This window comes from Dasypus novemcinctus, chromosome 9 (genome assembly GCF_030445035.2).
Source record: "Dasypus novemcinctus isolate mDasNov1 chromosome 9, mDasNov1.1.hap2, whole genome shotgun sequence".
Taxonomy (NCBI): domain Eukaryota; kingdom Metazoa; phylum Chordata; class Mammalia; order Cingulata; family Dasypodidae; genus Dasypus; species Dasypus novemcinctus.
In genome coordinates this window covers 40,296,685-40,309,700 of record NC_080681.1, presented here as the reverse complement: position 1 = coordinate 40,309,700, position 13,016 = coordinate 40,296,685, and the positions used below count along the sequence as shown (strand labels likewise).

Genomic DNA, 13,016 nt, shown 5'->3' with positions numbered 1-13,016 from the left:
TAGCCCAGCTCTGAGACTGCCATATAAAGAAGCTGGGCTAGCCTACCGGAGAATGAAAGGTCATGTGGAGAACGAAGCTTGACCCAGTTAGTAGCAACAACTATGAATGAGGCCATCTCAGCCTCAGACCTTCCAGTCCAGATGATCCACTAACTCAACACAGCTGTATAAATGAGGCCAGAGGATATCAGCAGTGGAACTCCCCAATCAACTCACAGAATTAAGAGGAATCATGTTGTTTTAAGACACTAAGTTTTGTTGAGGCTAAACCTAACAGCCACAAAGATATGGAAATCAGAAGAAGGCAACCTGAAATGACCTAAGATTGGCAAACCAACTAAGAGAGTAGGAAATAAGTTTGAGAGAGGTCCTCCAGGAATTTCTAAAGCACCAAATGCCTGAGTGGGGTATTGGACTGTTAAACAGAAAAGTAAAAAATCCACCTTTGGGCAAAGCAAACAGACATGATACTTAAAACCCCTGGATGAAAGCAGAGGTGTTTAGAGGCTTAGGTTGTATCCCCAATTCTCCCCTAACTTTGGATAAATTAGTTAAATCAGGTCTCGTATAAGATTTTTCACAGGCTCAGTAAAGAAAATACACGAAGAATTACCGAGATAAGAAAGGTAAAATTTCCTAGGACAGTGCCTATAAAAATGTCTTATTATTCACACAGCAAAACAGATTGGAAACCTCATATGAGGAATTAACCAATATCCAGTTGTTTCACGAATGAATAGGAAAATAAGTCAAAATTGGCCTTGTCCCATTCAAAGTAAGAAAGCATCTATTTTGTTAATGGGGGAAAAGCAAAATAAAAAACCTTGGCTACAATGCGCAACATGAAGCAAGATTAAGACCATTTTTAAAAAAAGTTAATTTCAGGAAGAAATTATATTCTGGTATAGAGTGGCTCCTTTCATTTCAACAACATTGTTTAAAACCACAAGCCACACTAAAGTGCACCCAGCGGTGAATGCCAGAGATCGGAGAAAAAAGGCTGTGTAACAGTGAAGTAGAGAACACTAACAACTGAGAGAAAAGTAAACAGGAATTGTACGCCTGGACCCAAAACTTGAGGGTTATCTTCTAAGGTTTCGGCGCCACATAAGGAAGGGTAGCTCCTTGCATTTCTGCCCGTTTAGAATAACCTTCATTCCTTTCCAAGCTTTCTTTCGCTTTTTCCCTGTGTTTTGGAATCTGTTTCTTGCTGGGGCTCTGTAAAAGAAGTTAAGTACCCAAGATACGTTCTGAACTGTGGAAATAGGGCCGCAAGAACCTAGGGTTGGGAAGGGTAAACATGAATTCGGGAATGAAGCCACGTAGCACTCCAGCCGCAGCATTTGCTAAGGAAGCAGTCCTCCCGCCCACTTCAAGTGTGGCTCCAAATGAGTTCCAATGTCCCGTCTTCCTCATCTGCAATTCCTCCCATTAGTCTTGGGGCAGATAAGGAGATGATTTCTACTCACCGCTTGAAGCACAGTCACCAACAATAACCTCAGCCCAAAGACCGGCCCAAGCCAGCCGCTTAGAGCGGCCGCCATCGCCACCATTTTCGTAGGTCTCTAGCGGCCCAGAGGACCCCTCAGCTAGGGTTGTCTACTCCAGAGCCTGATTGATCCAAAATATGCTGCTAAAGGGCACTGCCGTGAAACATTTCACACTGCCCGGATGCACATTACCTAAAGGAATATGAAACCTTAAAGGTGACCAAGTTTAAAGGTGGTCGCCGGGCCGCATGGATAACCCAAATCAGGCACTTACCTAAACTTCCCAAATCTGCAAATTTTCGGGCTCTTCCTTTCATTCACGACAGCTGTCAAGTAGCCAAGAAGTCCCGCCTTCACAGGTTTCGGCCGGGCTCCTTCTCCGAGTTTACCCAATCGAATGCTGTCTTGGTTGAAACTTGTGGCAGAAGAAACCAATCATAACACGAAGCGAGGGCGAAGTGCAGTGATTCTTCGGTCCAATAAGCGTAACCGAACGAGAGAAGGGGTGGGGCCTCTGGTTGCCGAGCAGCGTACGTGGATGCGTGCGCGTGGTGGCGGAGGGGGAGGGCTGAGGGGCGGGGCTGAGGGCGGCGCAGCCGCAGCCGCAGCGCTGAACGAGGAGCGCGCGGCCGCATCCAAAGCAGGGAAGGAAGCAAGGGAGAGAGGAGAGCAGGCAGTCGGGCGCGGGGGCTCGGGAATGAGGCAGTAGAGGGAGAAGAGAGCCCGGCAGCCGCTTCGCTCTGTTCTTGCAGTGCGGGCTTTTGGAGGGGGCGGCCTTTGAGTCGGCTGAGGAGAAGCGGGTACCGGTGGCGTTGGTGTTGGCGCCTGGGGGCGGGGGACCAGGGAGGCGAGAAGGGGGGTCGCTGCGGCGGCTCTCTGCCTGTCGCGCTCTCCTTGCCTATCTCCCGGCTCGTTGGGCTCCTCCCGGTGTCTCCTTCGCCTCCGGGGTCCCGCTCCCCGCCCCCCGCGGTATGTCTTGATCCCGAGCCGCGGGTTTCATGGGGCTCCTCAGGATTATGATGCCGCCCAAGTTGCAGCTGCTGGCAGTGGTGGCCTTCGCGGTGGCGATGCTCTTCCTGGAGAACCAGATCCAGAAACTGGAGGAGTCCCGGTCGAAGCTAGGTGAGGAGCCGACCCTCTCCGGGCTGAATGCTGTGGAAAGGGCCGGGCCGGAGCGGCGTTGCAGCCAGAGCAAGTGGGCGTTCGTCTAACCTGGGGTCTGGCTCGGGGTGGGGAGCGGCAGGAGCCTGAAAGAGGTTGCCCAGAGAGCCGGGACGGGGTGGCCTCGAGAGCACAAGCTCCAAGAATGGGGCGAATCTGCTTGAGTGCGTGCTGGGCTTGCGAGATCATGGGGCAGAGGCTGCAAGATTGGATTACCCCAGCTAAAGCGTTGCCCCGAAGTGGATATTCCACGGAGAGAGAGAATTAGAGGGAACTCGGTGGGGTAGCGGGTGCTGCTGGAGGAGATAGGAACGCTCAGCCTCGCGTGTTCTCTTGAAAGTCCTGAAAGCCCCGGCTCTTCAGAAGAGGGATAGTCTAATTTGAGATGTTGGCACCTGGATAAGGAGTCTTGGGGACGGGGCTTCTCTAAGGGATAGAGGCGCAGAAATGGATGGAAGTGCCGGGAATGTGATGGTCAGTAGTAAAAGAAATACATTGTAGTGAGTTGTGCTCCTGTGCTGGGGGCAGCAAGGGACCACACAAGTGACGAAAGAGATAGGCTGTCCAGAACAGGATAGGAAAGCAAATAATTTGCTTAGACGTAGTACAAACGAGACATCGGCGCTTTATTTTTTTTTTTATGGGAGCTAAACTGATTAATGTGTTAGGCTTGAGATTGGAAATGGATACGTTGCTCCGCGCAAAGGTGATATAGTGCATCTAAGAAAGGAGGGAAGGCTGAAGAGGAATTAGTGAGATTTATGTTTTGAAAGTTAAAGTAAGATTATGTAAAAAGCTAGCCATATGATTACGTATCCGTAAGGAGTTAACAATGCTTAGTTTAGTGGGTGAAGGGGTCTGAAGGACAAAAAGTTGGAGTGTGAAGTTGTGAAAGAGAGATCAGAAAAGTGCACAGATAGTAGGCACTTTCATATTAACAGAAAACTTTGGCATTTTAAAGAGCTGAGAATGGGCAGGGAGTGTTAGAAAGAATGTCACCGATAAATTTTGATTTGAAAATGTACATGGCACTTAAGATCAGCCTAAGAAGTTGTGATTTGTGTATAAAAAAGTAACATGAAGTGTTTTGATGCATATCATTTCACATCAGTGAAGCAAGCAAACTTTCAGGAATGTAATTTAGATTAAGAATTAGTTATGGGGGCAGCTAGATGGATGGTGCAGCGAGTGATCAGTTTTTCAGAAAAGTGTATCAGAAAAATAAACATATAATGGCTGACAGTTTCCAGTTTTTGGTAGACTTTGCAGAAGTCTTGGTCACATTTTAAAGAGTTTATCAAAGAGCCTCAAGTCTAATTGAAGTGCAACTAAATTTGAAGAGGAGCTAGAGTTAACCTAGTCTTCAACACTAGAGTAAAAGTTAACCTATACAATTCTGAAGCCATCATAATTTATTTAACATGATTTTATTAGTATGTGTCTCATATAAGTGGGGAAAAAAGTTCACTTTAAATATTGAAGGTTGACCACTATGCTTTTTCTTTTATGTTTGGATCCCTTTAGCAGCATCCTGGGTCATATTCTGGACTTGTTATTGATCTAGTTTTAGAGACAAACTGACTCCACTTAGAGGAAGTTGAAAGTTACATTAAAATTAAAATTTATTTTTATTCTTTGTTGTATTGGTGTTTGAAATTCTCCAGAGTTGATTTCTTAGACATATTACGGTGTTAGAATAACTACAACTTTGGATTGTCCTTCCATGCGCAACATTTTTTCATAATACTTGAAAGCAGTTTCCTAAGACACAACCTGAATGATTTTGAAAAGGAAGTTATCTAAAGATGTAAAAAGTCACAGGTGGAAAATAACTTTTTTCTTTTTTTTCTTTTTTTAGGAGGTACCAGGGATTGAACCCAGGACCTCATACATGGGAAGCAGGTGCTCAACCACTTGAGCTACATCCGCTCCCCAATAACATGTTTTGAAAAGAAAGAAACCTTTAAATTCCATGAGCAATAGTAAATATGGTTGAAAAGAATTCTCAGAAATGATCCAAAAAAAGAAGCCTCAAAGACAAAATGGTTGAAGGATGTAATAATTCTCTGGAGATGCAAAGACAAGGCAAAAAAAAAAAAGAGTGTGATTTTATGTTTACATCAGCAGTCTTTTGATTTTTAAAATGACTTATTCAAGGCAGTGCTAAAAGAGATGTTGCCAGTTAGTAATATGACCCCTTAGGAAAAGAAGGCAGAAGGTATATTTTGACAGTCTCTGTACTAGGCACTTTCATCTGTGTGTGTTAATCTTATAAGAATGCCATAGAAAGCCATTTTTACAGATGGAAGAACAGGCTGAGGTTATATAACTCACTCAGGATCACATAGCTAGCAAGTGGTAGAGCCAGGATGTCTGATTCTAGTTCCAGTGCTACTTTATTATACTGTTTGAGACTTTATGTTGGTGTTACCCTAAGATTTAGCTGGTTGAATAGAATTTTTAAAGTGTAATACCAGTATTTAATTGCTTTTATTGCTAGGAATGTATATCATTCTGAGAAAATCCAATTTCTGACACAAAGGAATTGGTGTAGTGTAATGTCTGCCCTTTGTTTATATCCATATAATGACATAATTATATTACCCAGTGAAATGACTGAAATAGCTTATTTCCATTTTAGAAAAAAAAATCTGTCGTTATTTTTTGTAAGTGGAAAATCATTAAAAACATTTTTATTTTGCCTTAAAAACAATTTTTATTGTTTATTGTCTATATGTAGAATATTCCAAAGGATTGTATTGCTTGATAGTGCCTTGTGTGCACCTCAATTTGAGAGTATTTTGATGATGAGACATCTAATAGAACAATAGGTATTCAAAACTAAGATTATTCATTGGCCATTTGGGAAATTAAATGTATAAATAAGACAATAAGATTTCTAAAAAACCAAATACCACATACTACAGTTTTATTCGTTTTTTCTTTTAAATATGAGATCATGGTATACGTATTATTCTTCAGCTTGCTTTTTTTTGTTTACTGTCGTAGACATCTTTCCATGTCATTACATATAACTTTGACTTACTTATTATTCTAATACCTGTATAATATTCCATAGTTATTAAGCCATTAATACCAGTAATAAACATTCAGGTCATTGCCCCCACCTTTTTCTTCCTTCACCTTTTCTTTTCTTTCTTGGTATTGCAAATAATGCCACAGAAATATCCTTGTATATCCATTATCTCCTTATGTGCTGGTGCTGTCTTTTGGTAGGATAGAGTCTCTGCCTATGTGTGAGATTGCTGGGACAAAGGTTATATGTATTTTAAAAATCTGTTGCTTTCTAAAAATTTTATTTTCCACCAAGTTACATTAATTTACGCTCCCACCATACATTAACAAGCACTGAATGTTATCAGCTTTTAATTTTTTCCAATCTGAGACTGTGAAATTAATTAACTTTCCCCCAACATCTAGTGAGGTTAAACATCTTTATATTTATTAATTGCCCTATTACTTGCTAGTTCATATTCATTAGTCTATTTTTCTATAGTTTATCTTACCAATTTTAAGAATTGGTATTAGTCATATGTCTGTCTTCTGATTTTAAGTTTTCTCAGTGAATAAACACTTATGCCAAGTTTATGTTAGTAAACCATCTATTTCTATCACTATAGCTTGTAATCCTTCTTTTCTTTTCTTTTCTTTTTTTTTATTTTTTAAAAAGATTTATTTATTTAATTTCCCCCCCTCCCCTGGTTGTCTGTTCTTGGTGTCTATTTGCTGCATCTTGTTTCTTTGTCCGCTTCTGTTGTCGTCAGCGGCAACGGAAGTGTGGGCCGCGCCATTCCTGGGCAGGCTGCACTTTCTTTTCACGCTGGGCGGCTTTCCTCACGGGCACATTCCTTGCGCTGGGGCTCCCCTACGCGGGGGACACCCTTGCGTGGCACGGCACTCCTTGCGCGCATCAGGACTGCGCATGGCCAGCTCCACACGGGTCAAGGAGGCCCGGGGTTTGAACCGCGGACCTCCCATGTGGTAGACGGACGCCCTAACCACTGGGCCAAAGTCCGTTTCCCTGTAATCCTTCTTTTAATCATTTGTTAAGTTTTCATATGTTATTGGATTGTTTTGGGACTCTATTTTTTTCTATTTATCAGTTATTGTTTTAAACCCAAGGAACCCATATCTAGGGTCTAGGGTCTCCATTAATTCTCTGAAACTGTATGCATAGCTTTTGTGAGTTTTGCAAAGTGTGTGATCCCTTTAATGGTAAAATCACTGGTTTATAGTAGCTATGTTTCATATTTAAGTAAGTGTGTATGTTTTTTGCTTGCTTTTATTATTAACAGTGTAGCATGCAGCTTGTGTGTTAAATTTAGAAGATAAGCACATTAGTAATGAAAACATTTCTGTAGGGAGAGTAGTAAGTTATGCTGAAAAGACTTCATTTTAGTAAAATGTTTACATAATTTAGCTAATGAGAAATAGAGAATGACAGGGAGTCAAAATGAAAGCTATTTAGCTGTGACTTAGAACTATATGCAGATCAAGATATTTTGCTCCTGAAGTATAATTCTTTCTGAATCTCAAGAGCATGCCTGTTGTGAATGCTGACTGACAGAATAGTGTGATGGAAGCTTCTTTTGGTACATATATGTTAAAATTATGTGTTCCTGGGGAGCAGGTATAGCTCATTGTTTGAGTTCCTGCTTTGCATGTGTGAGGACCTGGGTTCAATCCTCTTATCTCCTGAAAAGTAAACTGAAAAGTTATATGTTCAATATTATTTTCTGTAACACCACTATATAAGTTTATGAATGAATTAGAATATAATCTTTAAATGAAGATATTAATTCAGAATGGATTATGCAGTCATCTTTGTTAGTGAGAATTATGTTATTTACTGTGTTCTTAATTGGGTAGTTTGTACAAGCGCCTCAGACCATTCAGGGACACCTGTAAAATGTTCCCTAGAATGATAAATTTGTCCACTTACGTAATTGTTTGAAAATCTGTCCTTATAGCTGTTGCTTAGGGGACTTTGGGTTAATGGAAATGCAGTTATTCTAGAATTGCCAATTGGTGCCTCACTTATGAGACCTAGATATTTAGTGCCATGGAGTAGTCATCTGAAACAGTTGATCTCAATTAAGGTAGTTTCAGGATATCTGTCCACCACTCTTGTTAAGGCTTCTAACAGCTTTTTTGGCACTTAGTGAAATTGAAATAATAATGAATATTCACACACACTGTTCTTCAGAAAGACTGCTTTTGATGGACATACTTATAGATGAACTTCAAAATCATGATTCACTACTTATTTACAATTATCTACCCATATGCCAGTAACCTGCACCTATGGACTAGATAGCCAGGACTCTTAAGTGAGGCATCAATTAACAATTCTATAATAACTATTAATCATTTCCTTTTAATCCTATTTAGCATACCTATTAACCCAGTGACTCCTAATCGTAGATTAATTGTCTGTATTCCTGTTGGGCCACTTGTACACCTGATCATATTCTCTCATCTACTTAAGGACATGGTTTCAGAAGTTCTCTCTCACTTTGCTATAATCATGGTTTTTCCTCCTGATGGGTAATTTTTGTTACCATATGAGCATGCTATTTTTCCCATCCAACAAAACAAAACAAGTACTTTCTCTTGATCTCCCTTCCTTTCTCCAGAAAATCTCAGCTTCATATTTCTGCTCCTCTTTTTAGCAAAACTCTAAAAATTTGTCTATTGCTGCTATCTCTAATTGTTAAAGCCATCAGTAGCCTTCCTAAATCCAGTGGTCAATTTTTGGTTCTCATTTTACTTGATGTATCAGCAGAATTTGTCACAATCACTTCTGTTTTCTTCATAGACTTTTTTCAGTCTTAGTTGGGTTGTCCTTTTTCTTCTCAACCTCTCAACAAAAGAATGTGCCAGAGCTCAGGTTTTGGAACTCTTTTCAATATACTCTCCCTTAGTTGGTGATTTACATACTGACAACTTCCAGAAATATATTCCTAAATATTTGATTCTTATGCCCAGCTGCTTACTCATAATTTTCTTTGGGTAATTAATAGACTTCTCATACTTAGTATGTCCAGGCTACCCTTTTTTTTTTTTTTTTTAAAGGAGGTACCGGGGATTGAACCTAGGACCTTGTACATGGGAGGCAGGTACTCATCCACTTGAGCTACATCTGCTCCCTCAGACTATATATATATATTTTTTGTAGTAATAAACTTTATTATTAGAGAAGATTTAGGAGTACGGAAAAATGACATCAAAAGTATAGGGAATTCCCTTATAACTTCCCCTATACCCATACACACAGTTTCCCCTATTACTGACATCTTAAATTATTTTGGTACATCTCTTACCATTGTTAGCCAATATTGAAGCATTGCTACAAACTAAAGTCATTAGTTTATATCATATCAATTCCCAGACTATATCTTTTTTTTAAACTTTATTTTGTATATTTAATAATTGAAAATATAAGCAATTTAAAAATAGAAAATACAGTTGACTAAAACCATACATTTCTTAATTAAATGTACTGGAGACATACAGTTTTTTTTTTTAAATCATACAATATGTCACACAATATATTTGGTTCATAGTAACATAATCATACATATTTGTCCTTTTCTGTCTGGCTTGCTTTGTTCAACATAACGTCTATATCTTTTGATCTCTCTATCTTTTCCCTTACTGTACCTGTAGCAATTTGATATTATTGATGAATTCCAAAAAGAAATATTAGATTATGTTTGTAAACTAGTCATTTCCTTTGGGCTTATATTAGAGTGTATTAGATCCAGAGATTTTACTTTTACTTGTTTAAATGATTAAGGCTTTGAATGGGCCATGTCAGTAGGGTGTTGAGTCCCCACCCCTTGGCAGGTAGAAACTCACAGATAAAAGACATGGCAAAAGAAGAGAGTTGGAGTTTTGAGGTTGCAGTTTTGATGTTGGAGTTTTTGAGCTGGAGCCCCAGGAAGTAAGCACAGAGAGGAGCTTGGTTGTGAGGAAAGAGAAATGGCCCTGGGAAGAGAAACAAGCCATTTACCTGGTAGTCTACAGCTGGCCTTGTGGAGATATCAGAGGAGCTTAGCCAAGAAAGAATCAAGCCCCAGGAAGAGAGGAACCCAGGAAGCCTGAACCCTGGCAGATGTCAGCAGCCATCTTGTACCAACACATGGCAATAGACCTTGGGAAGTAACTTATGCTTTATGATCTGGTAACTGTAAGCTTGTGCCCCATATAAATACCCTTTATAAAAGCCAACAGATTTCTGGTATTTTGCATTAGCACCCCTTTGGCTGACTAGTAGAGTACCCAGTCCCAACTTGTTTCACCTGTGTCATCCCTAATTGGCAACTCCATCCTTTCAGTTGCTAAAATTTTCCTTGACTTTTCTTTTTATCACATTCTTCATCAGATAAACTGTTAGGACAATCCTATTGGCCTTACTCCAAAGTATTTCTAAAATATGACTACTTCCGGACCTTTCCATTGTTACTCCATCCTAATTCAAGCTACCGTTATCTCTTCCCCTGATTACTACCACATCTTAACTAGTCTCTGCTTTCATACTTGCCTCCCTACCAACTATTCTCAATACAGCAGCCAGAATGATCCTTTTAAAATATAAATCAAATACTATCACTTCTGGATAAAATTCATAAGTAACTTCCTGAATTAGAGTATTGCTAGCTACTTTTAGAACAGAGCCTATAATTTTATTGACTGTTAAAACATAATTTTTTTCAGAAAATCATGTTTTAGGTTTTTCTTTTAGTGGGCAGTTTCCCCTTACATGGCAATTTCAAGAAGGGTGAAGAAATGTTCCTTTCTAATCCTCGTTGGCCTCTCTTACCATCATTTGATTGGTGAGGATTAGTTACTATCGATATGCAAGGGGCTGGGAAATGGGGTTTTTAGCTGGCAGTCACTGTCAGCTACAGCTATGTACTATGGAAGTGGGAGCCCAGAATATAAAGTCTTGGTAGGAAAGTGGATGTGGCCGACGCAATTGGGCTCCCATCTACAATATAGGAGGCCCTGGGTTTGATTTTCAGGGCCTCCTGGTGAAGGCGAGCTGGCCTGTGCAGAGAGTTGGCCGGTGTGGAGAGCTTGTGCAACAAAATGATGCATCAAAAAAGAGACAGAGAAAGGATGGTGAGAGACACAACAAGCCAGGGAGCTGAGTTGGCTTAAGCGACCGAATGCTTCTCTTCCATGTTGGAAGCTGGGATCAATTCCCGACGCCTCCTAAAGAGAAGATGAGAAGAGAAGACAAGCAGACACAGAAGAATGCATAGCGAATGGACACAGGAAGCAGACAGCAAGCACAAGCAGGAAGGGGGGGCGGGGATAAATAAAATAAATCTTAAAAAAAAAGTCTTGGTAAATGTTCTATGTGAATGTGGGAAAAAAATGTATACTCTGTTGTTATTAGGTGTAATATATTATAAATGTCAGTTAGGTTAAGTTGGTCCTGTTGTTCAAATCTTCTGTATCTTTACTGATATTTGCCTACTTGTTCTATCAGTTGTAGAGAAGGGTTTTGAAATCTCTGACTATAATTTTAGATTTGTCTGTTTCTCCCTGCGGTTCTGTCACTTCTTATGTATTTTAAAGTTCTGTTATTAGCAGCATGAATGTTTAGGACTTTGATGTCTGCTTGATTAATTACCCACTTTTTCATTATGAAATGATCCTCTTTATCCTTGCTAATATTATTGATATTAGTATTAAATATCTACTTTGCATGATATTAATATAGCCACAGCTGATTGCTCCCCTTCACCCTTCCCTCCTTCCTGCTGATAAATTATTTATTGAAATAGAAATGTCTTCATGAAATATTAAGTTAAAAAAGCAAGTTAAACACATTCAGTACAATATCCAGGAAAAAAATCGGTGAGTGTTTTTTAGTTTTCTTTGATTAGGTATATCTTTTCCCATCCTTTAATATCAACCTATTTGTGTCTTTATTTTTAAAGGGGGTTTCTTGTAGGCAGCATGTAGTGGGGTCTTGCTTTCAATTATGTAATCTCTACTTTGTTATTTATGTTATTATTGATATAGTTGGGTTTAAATCTCTGAATTAATACTTGTTTTCTATTTGTCTTATTCCCTTTTCACTTCTTTTTCTGCCGCCTTTTGGATTAAGTATTTTTTTTATGATTCCATTTTATCTCATTTGATGGCTTACTAGTAGTGTTCTTTGTTGTTTTTAGTGGTTGCTTTAGGGTTTATAGTATACATTATAATATATCATCAGTATATTTGCATTTCCTATCTTTGAGCTTTTTGTTACTGTGTTTATACATTTTGCTTCTACATGTTATAAGTGTTATAGTACATTGCTGTTATTGCTTTAAGCAATCTTTTAAAGAGTAATTTTTTTTAAAAAAGTAACCTATATTCATTTATTTACCATTTTCAGTGATCTTCATATCTTTGTGTAGATGCAGATTTCTATTTGGTACCGTTTTCTTCCATCCTTCAGGATTTCTTTTAACATTACTTATACTGAAAATCTGCTGGTGATGAATTCTTTTCACTTTAAAAGTCTTTATTTGCCTTAATATTTGAAAGATGTTTTTGCAGGATGTGGAATTATAGGTTGACATTTTTTCCCCTAGTACTTTAAGCGTGTTGCTCCACTGCTTGTGGTTGCATGGTGTCCAAAAATAAGTCGGCTGTTTTTCTTATATATGTATTTTTTAGCTTTTTATTTTAAATATTTTCAAACTTACCGTTGCAAAAATAATGCCAACTCTATACAGAGAACTCCAACATGCCCCCATGCCCCCAGAAACCCAGATCCACCAATTTTAACATTTTGCTACCTTTGTCACATAATTTTGTTTTCTGAACATTTGAGTGCAAGTTGCACACATAATACTCCTTGAACATGTAATGCTTCCATGAACATTTTCTACGAGCAATGATAGTCACTTGCATAATCACCTTAAGTGTAGTTACCCAGTTCAAGAAATTTAACATTGCTATAAAGCTTACGTTCTTTATTCTAGTTTTTCTTTTTTTTTTTAAGATTTATTTTTTTATTTTTATTTTTTATTTTTTATTTCTCTCCCGTTCCCTACCCCCCACCCCAGTTGTCTGTTCTCTGTGTCCATTTGCTGTGTGTTCTTTTTGTCCGCTTCTGTTGTCAGCGGCACGGGAATCTGTGTTTCTTTTTGTTGCATCATCTTGCTGCGTCAGCTCTCCATGTGTGTGGCGCCATTCCTGGGCAGGCTGCACTTTCTTTCTTGCTGGGTGGCTCTCCTTATGGGCGCACTCCTTGCGCATGGGGCTCCCCTACGCTGGGGACACCCCTGCGTGGGGCGGAACTCCTTGAGCACATCAGCACTGCACGTGGGCCAG

The 13,016-nt window shown here is 39.5% G+C and overlaps 2 protein-coding genes across 3 annotated transcripts in view; one reads left to right on the top strand and one right to left on the bottom strand.

Annotated features, from left to right (window-relative positions):
* Nucleotides 1-1,783, bottom strand: part of SELENOF (selenoprotein F) — a 50,474-nt gene extending 48,691 nt beyond the window's left edge. Inside the window, exon 1 of the mRNA XM_012520605.3 lies at nt 1,470-1,783. Coding sequence (XP_012376059.1) covers nt 1,470-1,553 — 84 coding nt within the window. The 5' untranslated portion in view covers nt 1,554-1,783. The remainder of the gene's footprint in view (nt 1-1,469) is intronic.
* Nucleotides 1,784-2,030: 247 nt separating this feature from the next.
* The window catches only part of HS2ST1 (heparan sulfate 2-O-sulfotransferase 1), a 204,803-nt gene continuing 193,817 nt past the window's right edge, over nt 2,031-13,016 (top strand). The window contains exon 1 of one of the 2 annotated variants that reach the window (XM_004480914.5): nt 2,031-2,612. In XM_004480914.5, the coding sequence (XP_004480971.1) occupies nt 2,489-2,612 (124 nt within the window). In that variant the 5' untranslated portion in view covers nt 2,031-2,488. The remainder of the gene's footprint in view (nt 2,613-13,016) is intronic. The other variant, XM_004480913.5, reaches the window with a different exon arrangement.